The sequence below is a fragment of the Xyrauchen texanus genome, chromosome 28, assembly GCF_025860055.1.
Source record: "Xyrauchen texanus isolate HMW12.3.18 chromosome 28, RBS_HiC_50CHRs, whole genome shotgun sequence".
Classification (NCBI taxonomy): domain Eukaryota; kingdom Metazoa; phylum Chordata; class Actinopteri; order Cypriniformes; family Catostomidae; genus Xyrauchen; species Xyrauchen texanus.
This window is the reverse complement of record NC_068303.1, coordinates 9868847-9886278: the sequence shown is the minus strand read 5'-3', so window position 1 is coordinate 9886278 and position 17432 is coordinate 9868847. Positions and strand designations below refer to the sequence as shown.

Sequence of the window (17432 nt, the reverse complement as noted above, 5' to 3'; positions counted from 1 at the left end):
TGTGAAGTTTATAAAAGCCCTTTAATTCCCAAGTATAAGATATTTTAAAAAATTGTCTTTGTGCCAATGCAAACACAATACAAACAAAAACATGTTAACACAAATACCAGCAACACATAATGAACATAATTTTAACTGTCTTTACAACATCTCTTTGAGTTTAACAAAGAAAACCAAACAAATGGGATGCTAAAGCACCTTGGCAGCCTCTCTGAGCACCATCTGAAATTGTGTAAGACAAATACAGTTTTGTCTTGTCATCTGCAGGTTTGAATCATTGCCACATCAAGCTTCTCGCTGGGACTCTCTGTTCTTTGTGGGGGGTCCCGTGCGATCCATGGAGTGGTGCCCGTGTCCTGACGGGGCGGCAGGATCACAGTATGCTACCATCTACTGCCACGAGGGCATGGACGACAGACACAAAGTCAACCAGCTGCACACAGGGCCTGTCTTACTGCAGCTGTGGGACTTCTGAAGCCTTCAGTGCAAAAGCAGGTCAACTAGATAAGACACTTGTAAACTGTTCCAACAATTTGGTTTTAAAGGGATAGTTCACCCAAAAATGACAATTCTGTTGTCGTTTACTCAGCCTCATGTCATTCCAAAACGATATGACTTTCTTTCATGGAACACAAAAGGAGATAGGAATGTTGAGGCTGACAGCCTTAGTCACTATTCACTTTCATTCCATCTTTTTTTGGAGCAGAACATATGTGTCTTGAGACATCTTTTTTTTAGAAGTTTTAGATCTCCTGCATGAGATGCTGAAAAACAGTGAGATGCAGCGCAGTGGTCAGAGATGTCCATTCTAGTGCATGTTTACATAGGAAAACAACGGCCCTCCACCAAGAAAAGATAAGAAATGAAATTATAGGTGAAGATTTTGTGTGCAAGCAAATGTCTGAACTTTACCAGCATCTGTAAGATTATTCAAAATTGACGTTAGTCTGGGGATGCAAGGGGATCTGGGTTAACCTCTTCAACTCTGGAGCATTTTTGGGCTGCCGTCTGCAATTCTTCACACTCACTTTTAAAACGCGCGCACTCATTTAATACCTGGAATCTAAGCCCTTGTGTAAATCTGTTTTAATTTTTATCAGACTCTACAGATGTCTAGATTAGGACTTCTAGCTGCAGCTTTCTCTAATGGAACCATCAGGGTCTACAGTCTTCCTCACCCAGAAGCCCTTACAGCACACCATCTGAGTAAAGGTGAGTGAATGGTGAAATGCACTTGTGCAATTTACTGGTTCTTGCAGAAGAGGGCAGCACAAGACAGAAGAGCCCCAATTAAGTTAGTATAAAAAGATCCTTCCCTTTACTTCCACAAAACAAACACTAATGTTGTTTTCTTGTGTGCATCTTGTTTCATGCTTTTGGTTCATGTTTAACAAACACTTGAAAACTTAGTTTAAGTAGTTCAACATAGAAATTGAAATTGATATTACAATTAGAGATCATCTACCAATGAGAACACCTCTCATCATGGAGGCGTACATTTATATGCAGTTGTCTCAAAGAAGACTAAATAAACCAAAGTTTGATTTCACTGTGAGAGGATAAATGTTTGCGAATACATGTTTGTGACTTCTCAAATGGGCCATATCACACACTTTTGAAGCATTACTTTATTTGTTCTTGCCTTAAGTCCACTTATAATGTCAGTCTTTCTTCCATCTAAAACAGTCATTTAGATTTACATAACCATTTCCACACTCTGTCTGACCCATAGAATTAAACAGGCTGTTTTTGCTACTGTACCTTTAATACATCTATATGTAAATACGGTAACCTCTGTTATGATTAACTAACCTCCATGTACTGGCAAAGTTCACACTGTTGCTTATTAGTCAGGACTAAGTCTCTGAATACTAAAAAAGGCAATGATGGGAACATGGGCAGTCATATGTGCTTTAAATCCCATTATGCAGTCATAATCACGTCATGGCATTATTTTTATTATCTTCCCTGAGGTCCACCGATAATGTTAGTAAAGTTTTTTACTAATGTAATTTAGTAGTCATAATTTAGTTATACAGTATATGATAATTTTCCACCCTGTCTCTTGCCCTCTGTCTGAAATGCTTGGTTTTGGGCGCCTCCTTAATACTTGTGTAAACGCACACTGTTATGATTGGCTAAAACTGTTTAGCCCCTTGAATACAGCCATATTTGAAACTCAATAGGAAGAGAATAAAACAAGCTCCACAACATTATAAAACTAAATTTCAGTGTTTCCACAAAGCACATCCAACACATTGCATCCACATATATTAAACTGTTCATGTAGAACGAGGTGTTTTTGCAGCTTGGTTTCAATTAATGCTTTTATTGCATTGGTATTAGGTTTTGAGTTCTGAAATATACAGTATGTTTTTATAGTAGAATGACCTCTTTCCATATTCTATAGCCACTTGTCCTATGTAGGGTCATGGGTAGTGCTGGATCCTATCCCAACACTCTGGACAGGTGGCCAGTCCATCACAGTAGAATTACCTCATATATCTCAAAATTTCAAGGAATGATATTGATTCCAAAACCCCTTAAAGTCAACATTAATAGCCATTTGCAACCCATTTTAATTCCATAATGTTACATATTGCCAAGTGAAACATTTAACCAGAAGAAATAAAGGGAGGGACTTGATTTTATCCATCTGGAATTTATTTTATTGTAAAAAGTGGGCATTACATACCACAGTGGATCCAGACTGTTTGTTAAAACAATGCCTAAATAGCTATTTGGCTGTTGGTTAATATTATCCAGTAGCTAGTGTGGCCTAAATGACATCTGCAAGAAAAGTCAATTTAGAGTGAGATGTTGGTGTAGCATAGTATAACATGCACTGATTAATCATTCACACTAAGACCAGGAATATGCATTAGGAAAGTATATGGGGTCAGTTTTATTTTCTTGTTGACATTCAACAGTATGTAAATTACAATAGTGAAAATAAAAATCTTGTCAAGATATTCAAGCACTTAAATGTGGATCAGAGGATTTTATTTGTGTCCCATCGCACATCTTAATGCAAAATGCATTGATGAAAAAGCCAGTGTGGGCTGATTGTCCCATGAGAGCCCATAATGCTCTTTCCTCAGGGAGGGCTGCGAACAGACTGATAACCTGCCATCTACTGCATCATTCCCCATTTTTTCTTTTTTTCTTTCGTCCTCTACACTGGTATTAAACACACATTATCTGGACCGTGTGTGTGAATTTGTTTGTGTATGTTTGCACAAGATTACCCTCCAAGGGCCTCTCATTTATCATAGTCTCACTGAGATAGCTTGAAAGAAGGAAGGGTCTAGTGCCTATATGAGTTTAACTGCTTTCAGGCATTTCATTAGTGCACCATTTTTTCACAGCAGTGAAATGCCGCTAATCTACAATTATATGAATCTCTCCACCTAGCTGATTCTGTTTTATGAGCTATTGAATTACAAGTCAGAAAATACTTTATCTAGGTAATTGGTATACTAGTAATACTATTTTAGCAGACACTTATGTTCAAAGCAACTTATAGTATATTATTACGGACACAGTACCACTGGAGCAACCCAGTGAAGATAGATAATGGATCACCTTGTGCAGGGTTTGACCCTACAATCATTCAGTTACAAGCCCTTTATAAACCTTTATATACCAGAGCACACCAAAAATTAATGGAAAGGAGACGGCGAGAACCAGCTTGACAATATAAATAGTTTAATGTAAAACTGAACCAAAAAGACAAACACACACACAGGTGTCGGACAACTGTCCGTAAATCTCTCTCTCTCTCTCTCTCTCTCTCTCTGTCGCACTGCCATCTCCAGTTGGCCCTTATCCCTCTTGAGATAATCAGCCAAATTAGGGGCCGGGTGTGCAGAATCACGACCCGGCCCTGACCTACAGCCTGCCACATTTCTACCCCATTTCTCTCAGGCCAGGAAGCCCCCGGCATGGCGTGCCTTGTGCCCCGTCTGCCAGCAGGTCATCCCCGTCTAGCTGGATCAGGGGAGGGGACGAGGGGAGGGGAACAAAAAATGTGGCACCTACACGCCGTGTACACATGTTAATTTGGCGATCGTGCCAAATTAACAAAACATTTTAAAAGAGCGGCAGTGGGAGAGAGAGAGAGAGAGAGAGAGAGAAAAAAACACTTACTCGCCGGTTCTTCGATATGCCGTAACTTGGTCCCCGGCTCACTCCTCCACCCTCTAATGGACAACAGCCATGCCTCCCCACGCTGATCGGAGGCAGTCCTCCAGCCCCTGGCAGACGGAACGCCCAGCCACATTTTTGGTGGACGTAGGGGTCTCCCCTGCCCCTGGCAGCGGTAACTGCTCCAGGAGGTTGGTTGGAAGCCCCTCCTCCCCTCGCGGTCGGAGGCTGTTCCTCCTCTTCCAGGCAGCCGGGCTCCTCTGTCCTCTGGCGGATGGCTGCGGCTGCTCCTTTGGGGTGAATGGTAGCGGAGAGAACTCCACAACGGCGCATCCCTCCTCCTTCCCGGATTTCGGCACCAGTGTAAAGGGATTAATGGAAGGGAGGAGGCAAGAACCGGCTTGACGTGATGTGTTGATATACATTTTTGGAAGACTATTTGCCCTAGAAAAAATTAATAACAGTTTTGGCATGTTTATTAGGTGCTACTAGTTACAAATCAAAAAGGGAAATGAAAGCAAATTACACAACAGTCATGCTCTGGTCTCAGGTTGAAAGGCTGAGTGCTCGATGTGGAAAAACAAAGTGTACCTTAGCGTTTAATTTTAGTAGCCATACCTTTGACTAACACAGCCAAAATTCTGGTCCAGAGACCATCCATCCATCCATCCATCCATCTTCAACCGCATATCCGAAGTCGGTTCGCGGGGGCAGCTGCTCCAGCAGGGGGCCCCAAACTTCCCTATCCCGAGCCACATTAACCAGCTCTGACTGGGGGTTCCCGAGGCATTCCCAGGCCAGTGTTGAGATGTAATCTCTCCACCTAGTCCTGGGTCTTCCCCGAGGCCTCCTCCCAGCTGGACGTGCCTGAAACACCTCCCTAGTGAGGCGGCCAGGGGGCATCCTTACCAGATGCCCAAACCACCTCAACTGACTCCTTTCGACGCAAAGGAGCAGTGGCTCTACTCCGAGCTCCTCACGGATGACTGAGCTCCTCACCCTATCTCTAAGGGAGAAGCCCGCCACCCTTCTGACAGAAAGTTTACATGCTGTGTAGCAATGGTTAAATCTGAAATCAATGATACTGTAATAGTCCAGCATCAAAAAATATAATTTAATAGTTAATAGGTGTTGTATAGAAAACAGAAAGTAAATATAGTGAATAGACAAAAATGAAAATTGTGAAATAGTGGAAAATGGCTGAACAGAAAGTAATATGTACTGATTATTATTTCACAGACATACAGTAACTTGGAAAACAAAGCACAACACACATTTCTGCTTGTGAATGTCTAGTTTACTTGCTAATAATTGCTTCAAACAAAACTCTGAATATCTTTCAAAGATTTGACTAATAACTTGTAAAACTTTGTCAAATAGAGTATGCATTTCATCCTCAGAAGCTCTTATTTTATCAGCCTGCCATGTTTCCCAGCAGTCTAACCTGTGTGCCCTTTCTCCTGGAAGTTGCATAAAGTCATATAGTCCAGTTAGAGTTTCTGTATCGTGAGAGTACTTTCTAGTTTTGTGTTCAACATCTATCAAACGGTCAGCGAATGGAATGTGGACAGTCCGTGGATGTTCTAGCAAAAACTAGATTGAAATAGACCTCTTATTGTAGTCAATATAATTGTACAAACAAATCACTTCACACTTTCCATCCAGTTATTGTCAATCATGTTTGTAAAATGAGGGAGTCACCCAGAATGTGTAGTGCTGGGGTACTCCAGGAACAGGGTTGGGAAAAACTGAATTAGACCTATGGCTTGGAATCTTCTATTAATTGTAAAATTTCAATGACTGAGCTTGGCAAACCCCATCATTGAACCACTGACCTCTGGGCATTTAATGGACATTGCTGCTGTATATACTGTAAGTTTGGATATCGAGTACCCCATCTAATGGTTGAACAACTATGTAGATCCTGTTGACAGTTATAGATGATGCAAACAATTGACAAGAGGCAGTAAATCTGTGAAAGAGACCACAGTGTGTTGAACACACTCCCTCAAGCATTCATATGGCGGTACTGAGTTTACTCTCTGAATCCGAATCCCAGCCTTGGGTTAACATGATGAATGCACATCATAATTTAATTGATAGAGCATACAGACTACCAATCCATCATATTGCAAAGCGGCTAATATGTTTATAATGGGTTATGTAGTCTACTGGTTAAAGATCAAGGCTGGGAACTGAAAGTTGCCGATTTAAACCCAAAAAGAGGCAAACCATACTATTGCAGTTGTTCTTGAGAAAGTCAGTGAACCCCAGGTTACTCCAATGGGATTATAATTTTATGTTAAATGGATAGTTCCAAATCCTCCCCTTATTTACTCACCCTTATTTTGTTCCATCCAAACCCATATGATTTTTTCATCCATGGAACTGGATGACTGAGGCTAATATTCTGCATTTTATGTTCCATGGAAGAAAGGAAGTCATATGGGTTTGGAACAACATGAGGGTAAGTATGCACTAATAAATGAATAATTACACACATAATTTGGAATTGTCTCCTGCAATCCCTCCATGACCTCATGATCTAGCAGCCCTTAGGTCCATCTTCTGGTCCCTCTGGGAACCTCTGTCTTGCAGACTTGGGCCCTGCTCTTGGGGAGATAAGAAGCCAACTGCCTACATCCATTAATTAACCTTCTCTGTTTTTTGTTTTTTTGTGCTTCCAGCATATTATACCATTATTCTACTCTAAGATGCAATGCATGGTAATTACACATTCCTGAGGCCTAAAGAAGCTGTTTGAATATAACAAATGCGCTTCTCTCTCTCTCTAAGGACTGAAGCTGTTAGGGGATGTTGGATCTTAATGGACACTTTCAAATAAAGGAATTTGAGAGAAAGAAATCCTTGTCTTGAACTGCGAGCTGTTTTTTCTCGCTACTACGTGTATCTGTATAACTTGCTTACTCATACTTGAGATTAGGGATTTGAACACTCCCCCTAAATATTACATTTTCATCACTCATCCCACACAGTTTGTGCTATGGACATTAATGATACTTCAAATCATGTGGCTTGCTTAAGAGGGGTGTGCTACTTTTCTACGCAATTGGATTAAGGTTTTGTTGGTTGATTGATGAATTGGTGAAAAATAAATCCTGTAAACTTACTCAAAAGTTGGGACCTGAGCCATAATATAGAGGTCGACCGATAATGGATTTTGCTGAAATAGTTAATCAGCCAATAGTTTTTATAATCGATATAGATATGCGTTAAATGATCTTAGTCAATCTTGTGATGATGTGGCCCAGACATAGAGGCTACAAGAGTCCAAATTGAATGAAATCTCAGATGCAGTTTGTGCAACTAAAATCCCAATAATAACCTAAAAAGGAAGATTTGGTGCTTAACATGGGACTTGGTGCATAAACATATATATATATATATATATATATATATATATATATATATATATATATATATATATATATAAATTTTCTTGATTTTTGTAGATAACCGATAGTTCCAAAAGCAACTATTGGTGCCTATTTAATAGGCAAAAATGATAAATCGGTCAACCTCTAATATAAAGACTTAGGGCTGGCCTCTTTTGACTTGGGCCACTAAGCAAACATCTAGCAACCATTCAGAACACATTAGCATCGTAGCAGCTAGTTTTGTATGGGCAAGCTCCACTCTTGTTCTTCAGAAAATGTATGTTATGATTTCTGGTTTTCTGATGAAATAGTTTGATATTTTCCAACTAAAAAAGAATTGTATGACCTTTCCAAGGCTATTCCTTCTCTGATTGATTTTTATTCTTTTTTTCTTTCATTCTTCTGATATTAGCACAGAAATTGACTCTCGCAAAACGGGCTCTGGGAACACTATTTCCAGTTGGCAGGCAGTTTGTGCATCTGTTTGGGTTCTTACTGAACTCACTTTCTCTAGGAATCTTTGGTCAGTGACCAGCAATGAGCTCTGGCCAAGAATTTTTCCCCAACCTCAGAAAACTGCCCTTCATTACTGACTGTAGACTTCTACAGTTATTTTGTGTTGTGTTTTTATTTGTATTTTTTTGTGTGTGTTTGTTTTTACAATTTTCTTTTTAAAAAAAATATTTTTTCTTGTTTTTTGTGCTTTTAATTTTTTTTTTTTGTTTCTTGTTCTGTTTCTTGCTTGTTTTAGATTTTTATATATATTTTTTTATATTCATGTTGTGTTTTGTATTTTTGTGTTTGTTTACAGTATGTGTTTTGTTTTGTCTTGTTGGTTTTTGTCCTTTTTCTCTTTCTAATATCCTAAATTCATTTTGGAAATTATATTATAAAGATTACATTTGCCATTCAATTGAACATTTCATGGAAAGATGGATTATTGGTTAGTTTATTGATTTGAAGAAGACCTATGATAGCAATTATAGGGTATGTGTCAAATGGGTTGCTTATAAAACGCTTAACCACACTTACACTCGGCATTATGTGCGCTAGAGTCTGGCGGGTTTATGGTAGTTAATTCAAAAAGCTTTTTTGTCTGGAGTGAAAGGGTAACCTGTAAAAGGGGAGAAGAAAAACGTTGACTACTCCCTTCTCAGTGGAGAATTTACTGGCTTGTTTTCATCAGACAAGAATCTATAATTGAAATGACAAAAAAAGATGCATCACTACACAGTTGTTAGTGTTTGAAGCCATGAATTTCAGCCCAATACCTGACACCCATTTCAGCCAGGCCTGTCAATCAAAAATACCGTAGTCAGACCAGAAAAAGGGCCCTTGGTCAGGGCTGTCTGCCACGCTGCATGAATGAGTAGATCAGAGGTGCGATGCTTTATGGAATGAAGTAAGTGGGTGTTCATCCAAAAAAGGTTGAGAGCCACTGTTTTAGAAGCATTAAGTTCATTGTTCATTCAAGTTCATTTGGTGAAGAAACAAACTGATCAAGTACATTGATTGCTCCTGATCAGTCAAATAAAATTAACAAATCTAAAATACTTTATGGTTGGATGCATAACTTCTACAAAACATATAGTTTGCACAGCGACTTGACGCTTTGGCAGAAACAACCTGGAAGTGTCATGGTGTGCCATTGCATTATGGTGAGATTCAGTGTTCTCGCTCTTATAAAGCACTCCAATCCTCTCATCTGTAAACCTACTGCCAGATACACACTCCCACTTCCTGTGGAGATATTGAGCGATTCTCATAAACATAATTTTTTTTTTGTCTTCTCAAAATACATTGCCACCTCCACAAACACGGCTGCAAAAATTAATTTTGTAACACTGCCTCACTCAATTCAGTCTAAAAGAAAGTTCAAATAAAATTCTGCACAATGACAAACTTTTAGATTTTGTGGCATATATTATACTGTTTGTTAAAAATCTAAGTTACTTTTATCTAAATTAACATTTACTATTGGTTCTAATCAGGGGGGAGCAGTCAATTTTTAAAAGTGTGTAATATTAATATTTTACACTATATATCAATATATACATATTATTTACTTTTAATATTTGTAGTATTTTAAAGATTACAGTATTGCAAATAATTGCAAAATTTTGCAAAAGTAGCTGCAAAAATAAAGGGCATCTTGTGGAGCACTTGATTGTTTCACTCATGACTATAAAAGACTGAGCACAAGCTGTTTCTGAATACATTATTTAATCATTTACAATAATGAAAATTTTTAATGTGCACAAATGTATTTTTTACTCTGTGATTGTGCATTGTGGGATTTGAATGTATCCAAGTGGCTCGAGTGTTTTGACCATGTTCACCAAAATTAGTTCAGATTAATTTAAAGATTCAGTGACCATTTCTGGTGATGCCAGAAAGTGGTGACAAATGAGTGTCTTGTTTGAAATTAGTTAGTCACTGAATCAACAATCAAAAGAACATTTTTGTCCTTTAAAATTTGTATTTCTTCTGACCTACGAAGATACTTTAGTAGAGGATTTTAAGCATTATAAGAACAAATCAAATCTATAATTTCCCTACAGTGTGTGAGCTGCTGACATGACTTTTATCAAAAGACATCAATAATAGTCTTATAATAAGTTATTGAGTTTCAATAACATCTGTACGTTTTTATGTATAAAAAAAGTGTGTCTACATATCTATTGACTTCAGCAAGATGCTTTTCTGTAAAAAGTGTTCTAAGAACACAGCAGATCTTTTTTCCTACAGTTTGTTGACTGCACACCAACATAGAGGTAAAAAACAATTATATTAAAAATAGCTTTACATATTTAACACAGATCTAGTAATCTGCTTAAATTGGCAAAAACAACCAATCAAACTTTTACCTCACAAGCATATTGTAAAAAGCATAACTTAATGAAGACACAGGTGCTGAAATAAACTCCACTTACAATGCTTAAAAGAACCAAAGTCCTTTTGGTTTTTGTTTTCTGCAGTGCATTTCATGTAATACTGCCTATCAAGAAAGATATGCCGATAAAGAACTCTCGTTGTGTGTTCATCTCTAGATTATTAAATTAGATCAACATCAATGCCGATAAGAAACATGGATAAATGAGCACTGTTGAAAGCATCTTTGTAGAAATGAATGGAGCTGTGTTGATTAGACTGTCTGACTGACGGCCTGTTATGTAAGGGTGGTTTGGCCCATGAAACTCACCTGCGATTGGCTGGATGGTCTCTCAATCAGCCCAAAGTAACAACACGAAAAGAATACTGTATACAAATCCACCATTTGGACTCGGAATGGGTTTAGCTTGGAAAAGTGCGGAGGACAAAAATCACCTTTTTAAAGAGTGCGGGGGATGTGTCCCACACGTCCCCCGTGGCTGCTACGCCCTTGGTTCTAACCATTGATCCTTAAAGAGGTCATATAATAATAAATCAAAAATGTCTTGAGCTTTCCAGATAAAAGAGCTTGATGTAGGCTACTGTGAAAACATACTTTATAACATTCAGAACTTAGTATGTGGATAAGAGATTAATATGTGGGAAAGTTCGTCAAACCTTCCACTAAGCAATGAGCGACTGAAGTTTATTTTTAACTACTATTTTGTAAAATCCCTGATCATTTCAGTCTGGTCTTAACAAACTAAGTGGCATGTTTCAGCACAGACTGTTTCACAGAAAATTCTTTGCAAAGCAGCAAAATGCATCACAGGGAGATGAAAATGGTCATGAAACCCTAAATTATGACTTTTTGGTCAATAAAGGATAAAGATAAAATGCTAAAATAAATATTACCTCTTTGAATTATAACACTCAGCTAAAATGCTGCTAGTTTCCACTTAACACTATTTTAGTTAAGCACATGTCATTTGATCCTTTTTCCTTAGATTTGATTGTTTTGCTTAATAAATGTTATTTTGTATTTGATTGAAATGCTGCTCTATAAGTGCACAGCATTGATAAACACATTTATGTGTTTTTCAATAGGAGGAACCAGCCAAGCACCACTGATATGCCGGGTAGGTCAATATCCACTCTGTCAGCAAGAATCTCATTCTTGCAAATAAGACCTCAGCCTTTGTCCCATTACACATATTAAGTGGCATATGACACATTCATTGCATTGGAACTAAAGCATCTGACTTACAGGAAAAATGTCAATAGCTTTGCTCGGGATATGTAATTTTCACCCAATTTTCACTGATCACATTTTAACTGGCTCCAATACACAGTTGAAGTGACATTTATTTTACTAAATCTGTTCTCAGTTTGGCTTATCTGGTCCAGCTGATGGGCTGTCAGTGTAACATTTTCGTGCATTCAAAAGACGATCTTCTGGAAATTAGCTGTCATTGTCAAAAGAACGTCTCACAGAAAATAGAGTGAAGGACCTATGCAAACATTTGTTGAATGATGGCAGCTCAAAATACAGGTGAAACTCGAAAAATTAGAATATCGTGCAAAAGTTCATTAATTTCAGTAATTCAACTTAAAAGGTGAAACTAATATATTATATAGACTCATTACAAGCAAAGTAAGATATTTCAAGCCTTTATTTGATATAATTTTGATGATTATGGCTTACAGCTTATGAAAACCCCAAATTCAGAATCTCAGAAAATTAGAATATTGTGAAAAGGTTCAGTATTGTAGGCTCAAAGTGTCACACTCTAATCAGCTAAACACCTGCAAAGGGTCCCTGAGCCTTTAAATGGTCTCTCAGTCTGGTTCAGTTGAATTCACAATCATGGGGAAGACTGCTGACCTGACAGTTGTGCAGAAAACCATCATTGACACCCTCCACAAGGAGGGAAAGCCTCAAAATGTAATTGCAAAAGAAGTTGGATGTTCTCAAAGTGCTGTATCAAAGCACATTAATAGAAAGTTAAGTGGAAGGGAAAAGTGTGGAAGAAAAAGGTGCACAAGCAGCAGGGATGACCATAGCCTGGAGAGGATTGTCAGGAAAAGGCCATTCAAATGTGTGGGGGAGCTTCACAAGGAGTGGACTGAGGCTGGAGTTACTGCATCAAGAGCCACCACACACAGACGGGTCCTGGACATGGGCTTCAAATGTCAAACGTCTTACCTGGGCTAAAGAAAAAAGAACTGGTCTGTTGCTCAGTGGTCCAAAATCCTCTTTTCTGATGAGATCAAATTTTGCATCTCATTTGGAAACCAAGGTCCCAGAGTCTGGAGGAAGAATGGAGAGGCACACAATCCAAGATGCTTGAAGTCCAGTGTGAAGTTTCCACAGTCTGTGTTGGTTTGGGGAGCCATGTCATCGGCTGGTGTTGGTCCACTGTGCTTTATTAAGTCCAGAGTCAACGCAGCCGTCTACCGGGACATTTTAGAGCACTTCATGCTTCCTTCAGCAGACAAGCTTTATGGAGATGCTGACTTTATTTTCCAGCAGGACTTGGCACCTGCCCACACTGCCAAAAGTACCAAAACCTGGTTCAATGACCATGGTATTACTGTGCTTAATTGGCCAGCAAACTCGCCTGACCTGAACCCCATAGAGAATCTATGGGGCATTGCCAAGAGAAAGATGAGAGACATGAGACCAAACAATGCAGAAGAGCTGAAGGCCGCTATTGAAGCATCTTGGTCTTCCATAACACCTCAGCAGTGCCACAGGCTGATAGCATCCATGCCACGCCGCATTGAGGCAGTAATTAATGCAAAAGGGGCCCAAACCAAGTACTGAGTACATATGCATGATTATACTTTTCAGAGGGCCGACATTTCTGTATTAAAAATCCTTTTTTTTATTGATTTCATGTAATATTCTAATTTTCTGAGATTCTGAATTTGGGGTTTTCATAAGCTGTAAGCCATAATCATCAAAATTATATCAAATAAAGGCTTGAAATATCTTACTTTGCTTGTAATGAGTCTATATAATATATTAGTTTCACCTTTTAAGTTGAATTACTGAAATTAATGAACTTTTGCACGATATTCAAATTTTTCGAGTTTCACCTGTACTCCCTCAAGTCAGATGCCAGATCAAGATCACATAGCTTCACAGAACTGTCGATTATTAAGAACATTTAAAAGTTAGTTTTAAAGACCTCGTGTTATCAAAATTGGAGTTTTGTGGCTTAAATATGTCTGTTAGCTTTGAAGTCATCCATTTGCAAGTGTACTCCTAAAACTTCTTATTTCAGTAGGAAATATGTGAACACAGGAAAGAAAATGTTGTTTTTAATTATGTATGCCATCATTACATTTACAGATGGATAAATTGCTCTAGATCAGTTTTAGTGGGCAGCCTGTTTTACAGTAGTTTATGTTTGCAGGTGAAACCAGTTCTGACGTTGAAAATGGGCTCTAGCCAGGCAGATCATAAAGGCCAAAGTGGCATATGCTTTGCTATGGATTGGCTCCATGTCAAGCCACACAATCTTCTGGCTGCTGGCTTCTATGATGGTGATTTCATAAAATATTCACTGCCTATAGGCATATTGTGTAAATATTATTTTAAACAGAATTTCCAACTCCAGGACAGAAACTGAAAATATCTTTGTATATATTTTGCAGTATTTTAAACCAATCACAATGTTTGTGATGTTCCACTTTTCTTTCTCTTTTCCAGGTGTGGTAGGTCTGTGGGATCTGACTAGCAAGTCACCACTGCAGAAAGTCAAGTCTTCAGATGGGTTTTATTTTCTTTACCCTTACCACTGCTTCCTGGCACATGACGATTCCATACGTACCCTGTGCTGGTGCAGAGCCTCAAGGTGAGAGTCCTCTGTACGAATCCAACATCACTTTGACTTTAAAGGTTTTGTGCAGACAATTTACCATTTGAGTTTGAGACAGCATAAGGGTGAGTAAATAATGAGAGAATGATCATTTTTGAGTGAACTTACCTTTAAAAACACAGAAGGTCACTATACACTATAGCAACCGAAACAGTGCCAGATAGATACCTTTCCATATTGTGTGTAAAAAGATTTCCTACGCTAACAAGGTGTCTGATACTGTATATTTGATTGTGGAAGATTGAAATCCATTTCACTGATATTCACAGTATACTGTATGCAAATCCATATGGATTACATTTGCTGTATGATATTCATGTTATATACTGCTCTCTCAGGTAGTTTACACATTTAGTAACACAGATACAATCTATATCAAATACAATACCTTTCACTAATGTCCCTCATGCAGTGTTGTTTCAGCATCACTTGATTCACGAGTCTGGTAGAGACATTACAAAAAGTTAATTTGGAAAATGACACCTTATCCCACTCCTTATGGGGGCAAGTGAAGTCAAGTGAAGACTTTCAAATTGTTAGTAGTGATGTATAGTTTTTGCACACACAAGACATTGGAAAATGCTTAAAATGGATACTTCAGCAAATAATTATATTTCTCTCATAATTTACTCCAATACTGTCATAAACTCGTATGTCTTCTGTGGATATCATGCAAAGATGATTTGAAGGATATTTGATGTGTTTTTGTCCATATAAAGTCAATGTGATACATCATTTTTAAGGTCTAAAAAGTACATAAATGCAGCACAAAGATAATCCATAAGACTGAAGTTGTATAAACCATGTCTTCTGAAGCAATATGATTGGTTTTGCATGAGAAACAGACCAAAATGTGACTTATTTTTTACAATAATAATATCCTTTGCACAATAATTAGAGAAGTTCACACTTCCTTGCACTCGATACATGCGCAGAGCACGTATACATGCAAAGAGCATGATGACATATTGTCACATACAAGTTTTATACTGCTTAAGTGTGAGTAAATTATATAAAAGAGAATTATCATTTTTGGGTGAATTATCCCTTTAAATGGTAAATGTGTCTATTCCATAGGTTTTCAATCCTAAGAAGACTTTAAAAACTACCCTGGGCCCATTCTATATATAAACCAAAATTGTCTCAGCAACACTTTGATGACGTGTTGCTTGTCGTTTAAAAGCACTAGCTTATATTGTTACCATTATATGCTGCTTATCAGATCATTAGTTTATCTTCATTCAAATACTGTAGTTAGAAATGAATCAGCTTTGCCTTTGCCCTTGTACTGTCCAGATGATGGAGAAGAGCAGAGGGTGTTCCCATGTCCTCTCCCTCAGGCACACACTGAACCAGATCCACTTCAAAACATCAGGCCACAATCCACTGAGCTCTTTGTCAGTGTGTCTTATATACTATATATAAGCAGATCAAGGCTCCCAAATATAATTTTGCATTACATCAGCTCCCTTTTTTTGGTTTGGGTGGATGCAGACCACATGAGCTCCACTGTTTGCACTCCCATTGGTAGGAGTCATATTCTGTAATTTGCATAAAGTTTACATTAGCATTATTCTGCTTAATGTTGTCACATCACCAATGGCTGCGGTCACTAATGTCACCTCAAATCATCAACTCTTTTTGAAAATGAATGCCTTCTGGTAACTTAGTGACTGCACATTGCTGTCAATGTTAACACCCATTTACTTAGAGCCTCTACAGTTTATTTTGAATGCACCGTGTCCAGACATCTTCATTGCTTCCCTTCAATGCACTTGCTCCCATATTTATGAGAGGCTCTAGCAGCTGTAAAAACTCTTCAAGCGTGCTTAAAGAATTCATCATTCACACTTATGAGAAACGCAAGGCAGAGCCTCATGAGCTGTGAATCTCAAGACTAACGAAGTGAAAAAGGGTAATTAAGATGGCAATGTATCTCCTTGGGTTGGAGAAAACAACTCCCCTCGAATCATCATGGCCCCAGCCTTCCAGTCACCGTCCCCGTTCTAGGCTCAGTAGGGGCTGGTAACAGAACCCGGTTGGCTGAGCCTGATGAATTGCACATTGTGTTCCTTTGACTTTGTTGCCATAAATCCAGCAGTGCAGTTTGTTAATACCAGGTGTCTACAAAATGCAGGTAGAGTGTGACATAGTGGGGCCACCAGGAAGGCAAGGACATTTCATCCTCATACCTTAAGATGTACCACCTTCCCTGAATAATTCAACCCTGGATTATGATTGGGGACACAATGACCTATTTGGGGCTTTTTACAATATCTATGATTTATTTCAGCAGACCTTCAGGGTAGAGGTCTGCACAGGCCTTAAATGAAACCCGAACCATACTGAAACTGTAGAAAATCTGGAATCATGTGTAACAATGTAACACATTTGTAGCATGAATTTGTACAGAATGTTGAATCTTGGTAAAACCTGCAATAAAACCAAGCTGCAGAAGCTTACGTTTAGTTGATGTTTGTATCCGGAATTCAAAAATGGCATGTCAAGTTCAGATACTAAATCCTCAAGAACCAGTTCTATTTTTACGTCTATGGCATTCTCAATTTTTCATCCATTGGACATGGATGCTAGATAGAAAGTTTGATAACAAGTCCAACTCAACATTAAGTGGGGAATTCACTAAGAATTAATTTGCTCCAAGGAAAGCACCATTTAATTGTACGCCCTCCCAGTGCTGGTTTAGCGTCCAATTCACTAAAGGAATTTTGCAGATTAGGAAACTGCGCTAAAGTGTGCGCAAAATCTGGGCTGAATTCAATTTGCAATATGCAATTTGGATTTTGCGGCCCGGTTCTTTGCACTATACTGCAAAGAAAGCAGCAGACCACTGTGATCTGGCTCCAATACAGCATCACTCCACTGTAGTGATCCAGACACCTAAATCATCTCTTTAAAATGCTGAAAGTACGCTTGATTACACTATGTATTTGGATATATGCCAGGTTATAACGCTTTTCTCCATCATTTGATCATTATTTGATGAGTTACAGCTGCCATCATCTTTAGAAAATGTATATATACACACACACACACAAAAAACAGTTTACCGCCTGCACTTCTTGGGCGTTACAGTTTTTCCTCAATTGCTTTGGCTCATTTTTTGAAACGG

The 17432-nt window shown here is 38.4% G+C and overlaps 1 protein-coding gene across 1 annotated transcript in view; it reads left to right on the top strand.

Annotated features, from left to right (window-relative positions):
• The window catches only part of LOC127622459 (uncharacterized), a 41441-nt gene that overhangs the window by 16423 nt on the left and 7586 nt on the right, over positions 1 to 17432 (top strand). Inside the window, 5 exon segments of the mRNA XM_052096564.1 lie at positions 268 to 495; positions 1085 to 1212; positions 11523 to 11554; positions 13838 to 13967; positions 14134 to 14278. Coding sequence (XP_051952524.1) covers positions 268 to 495; positions 1085 to 1212; positions 11523 to 11554; positions 13838 to 13967; positions 14134 to 14278 — 663 coding nt within the window.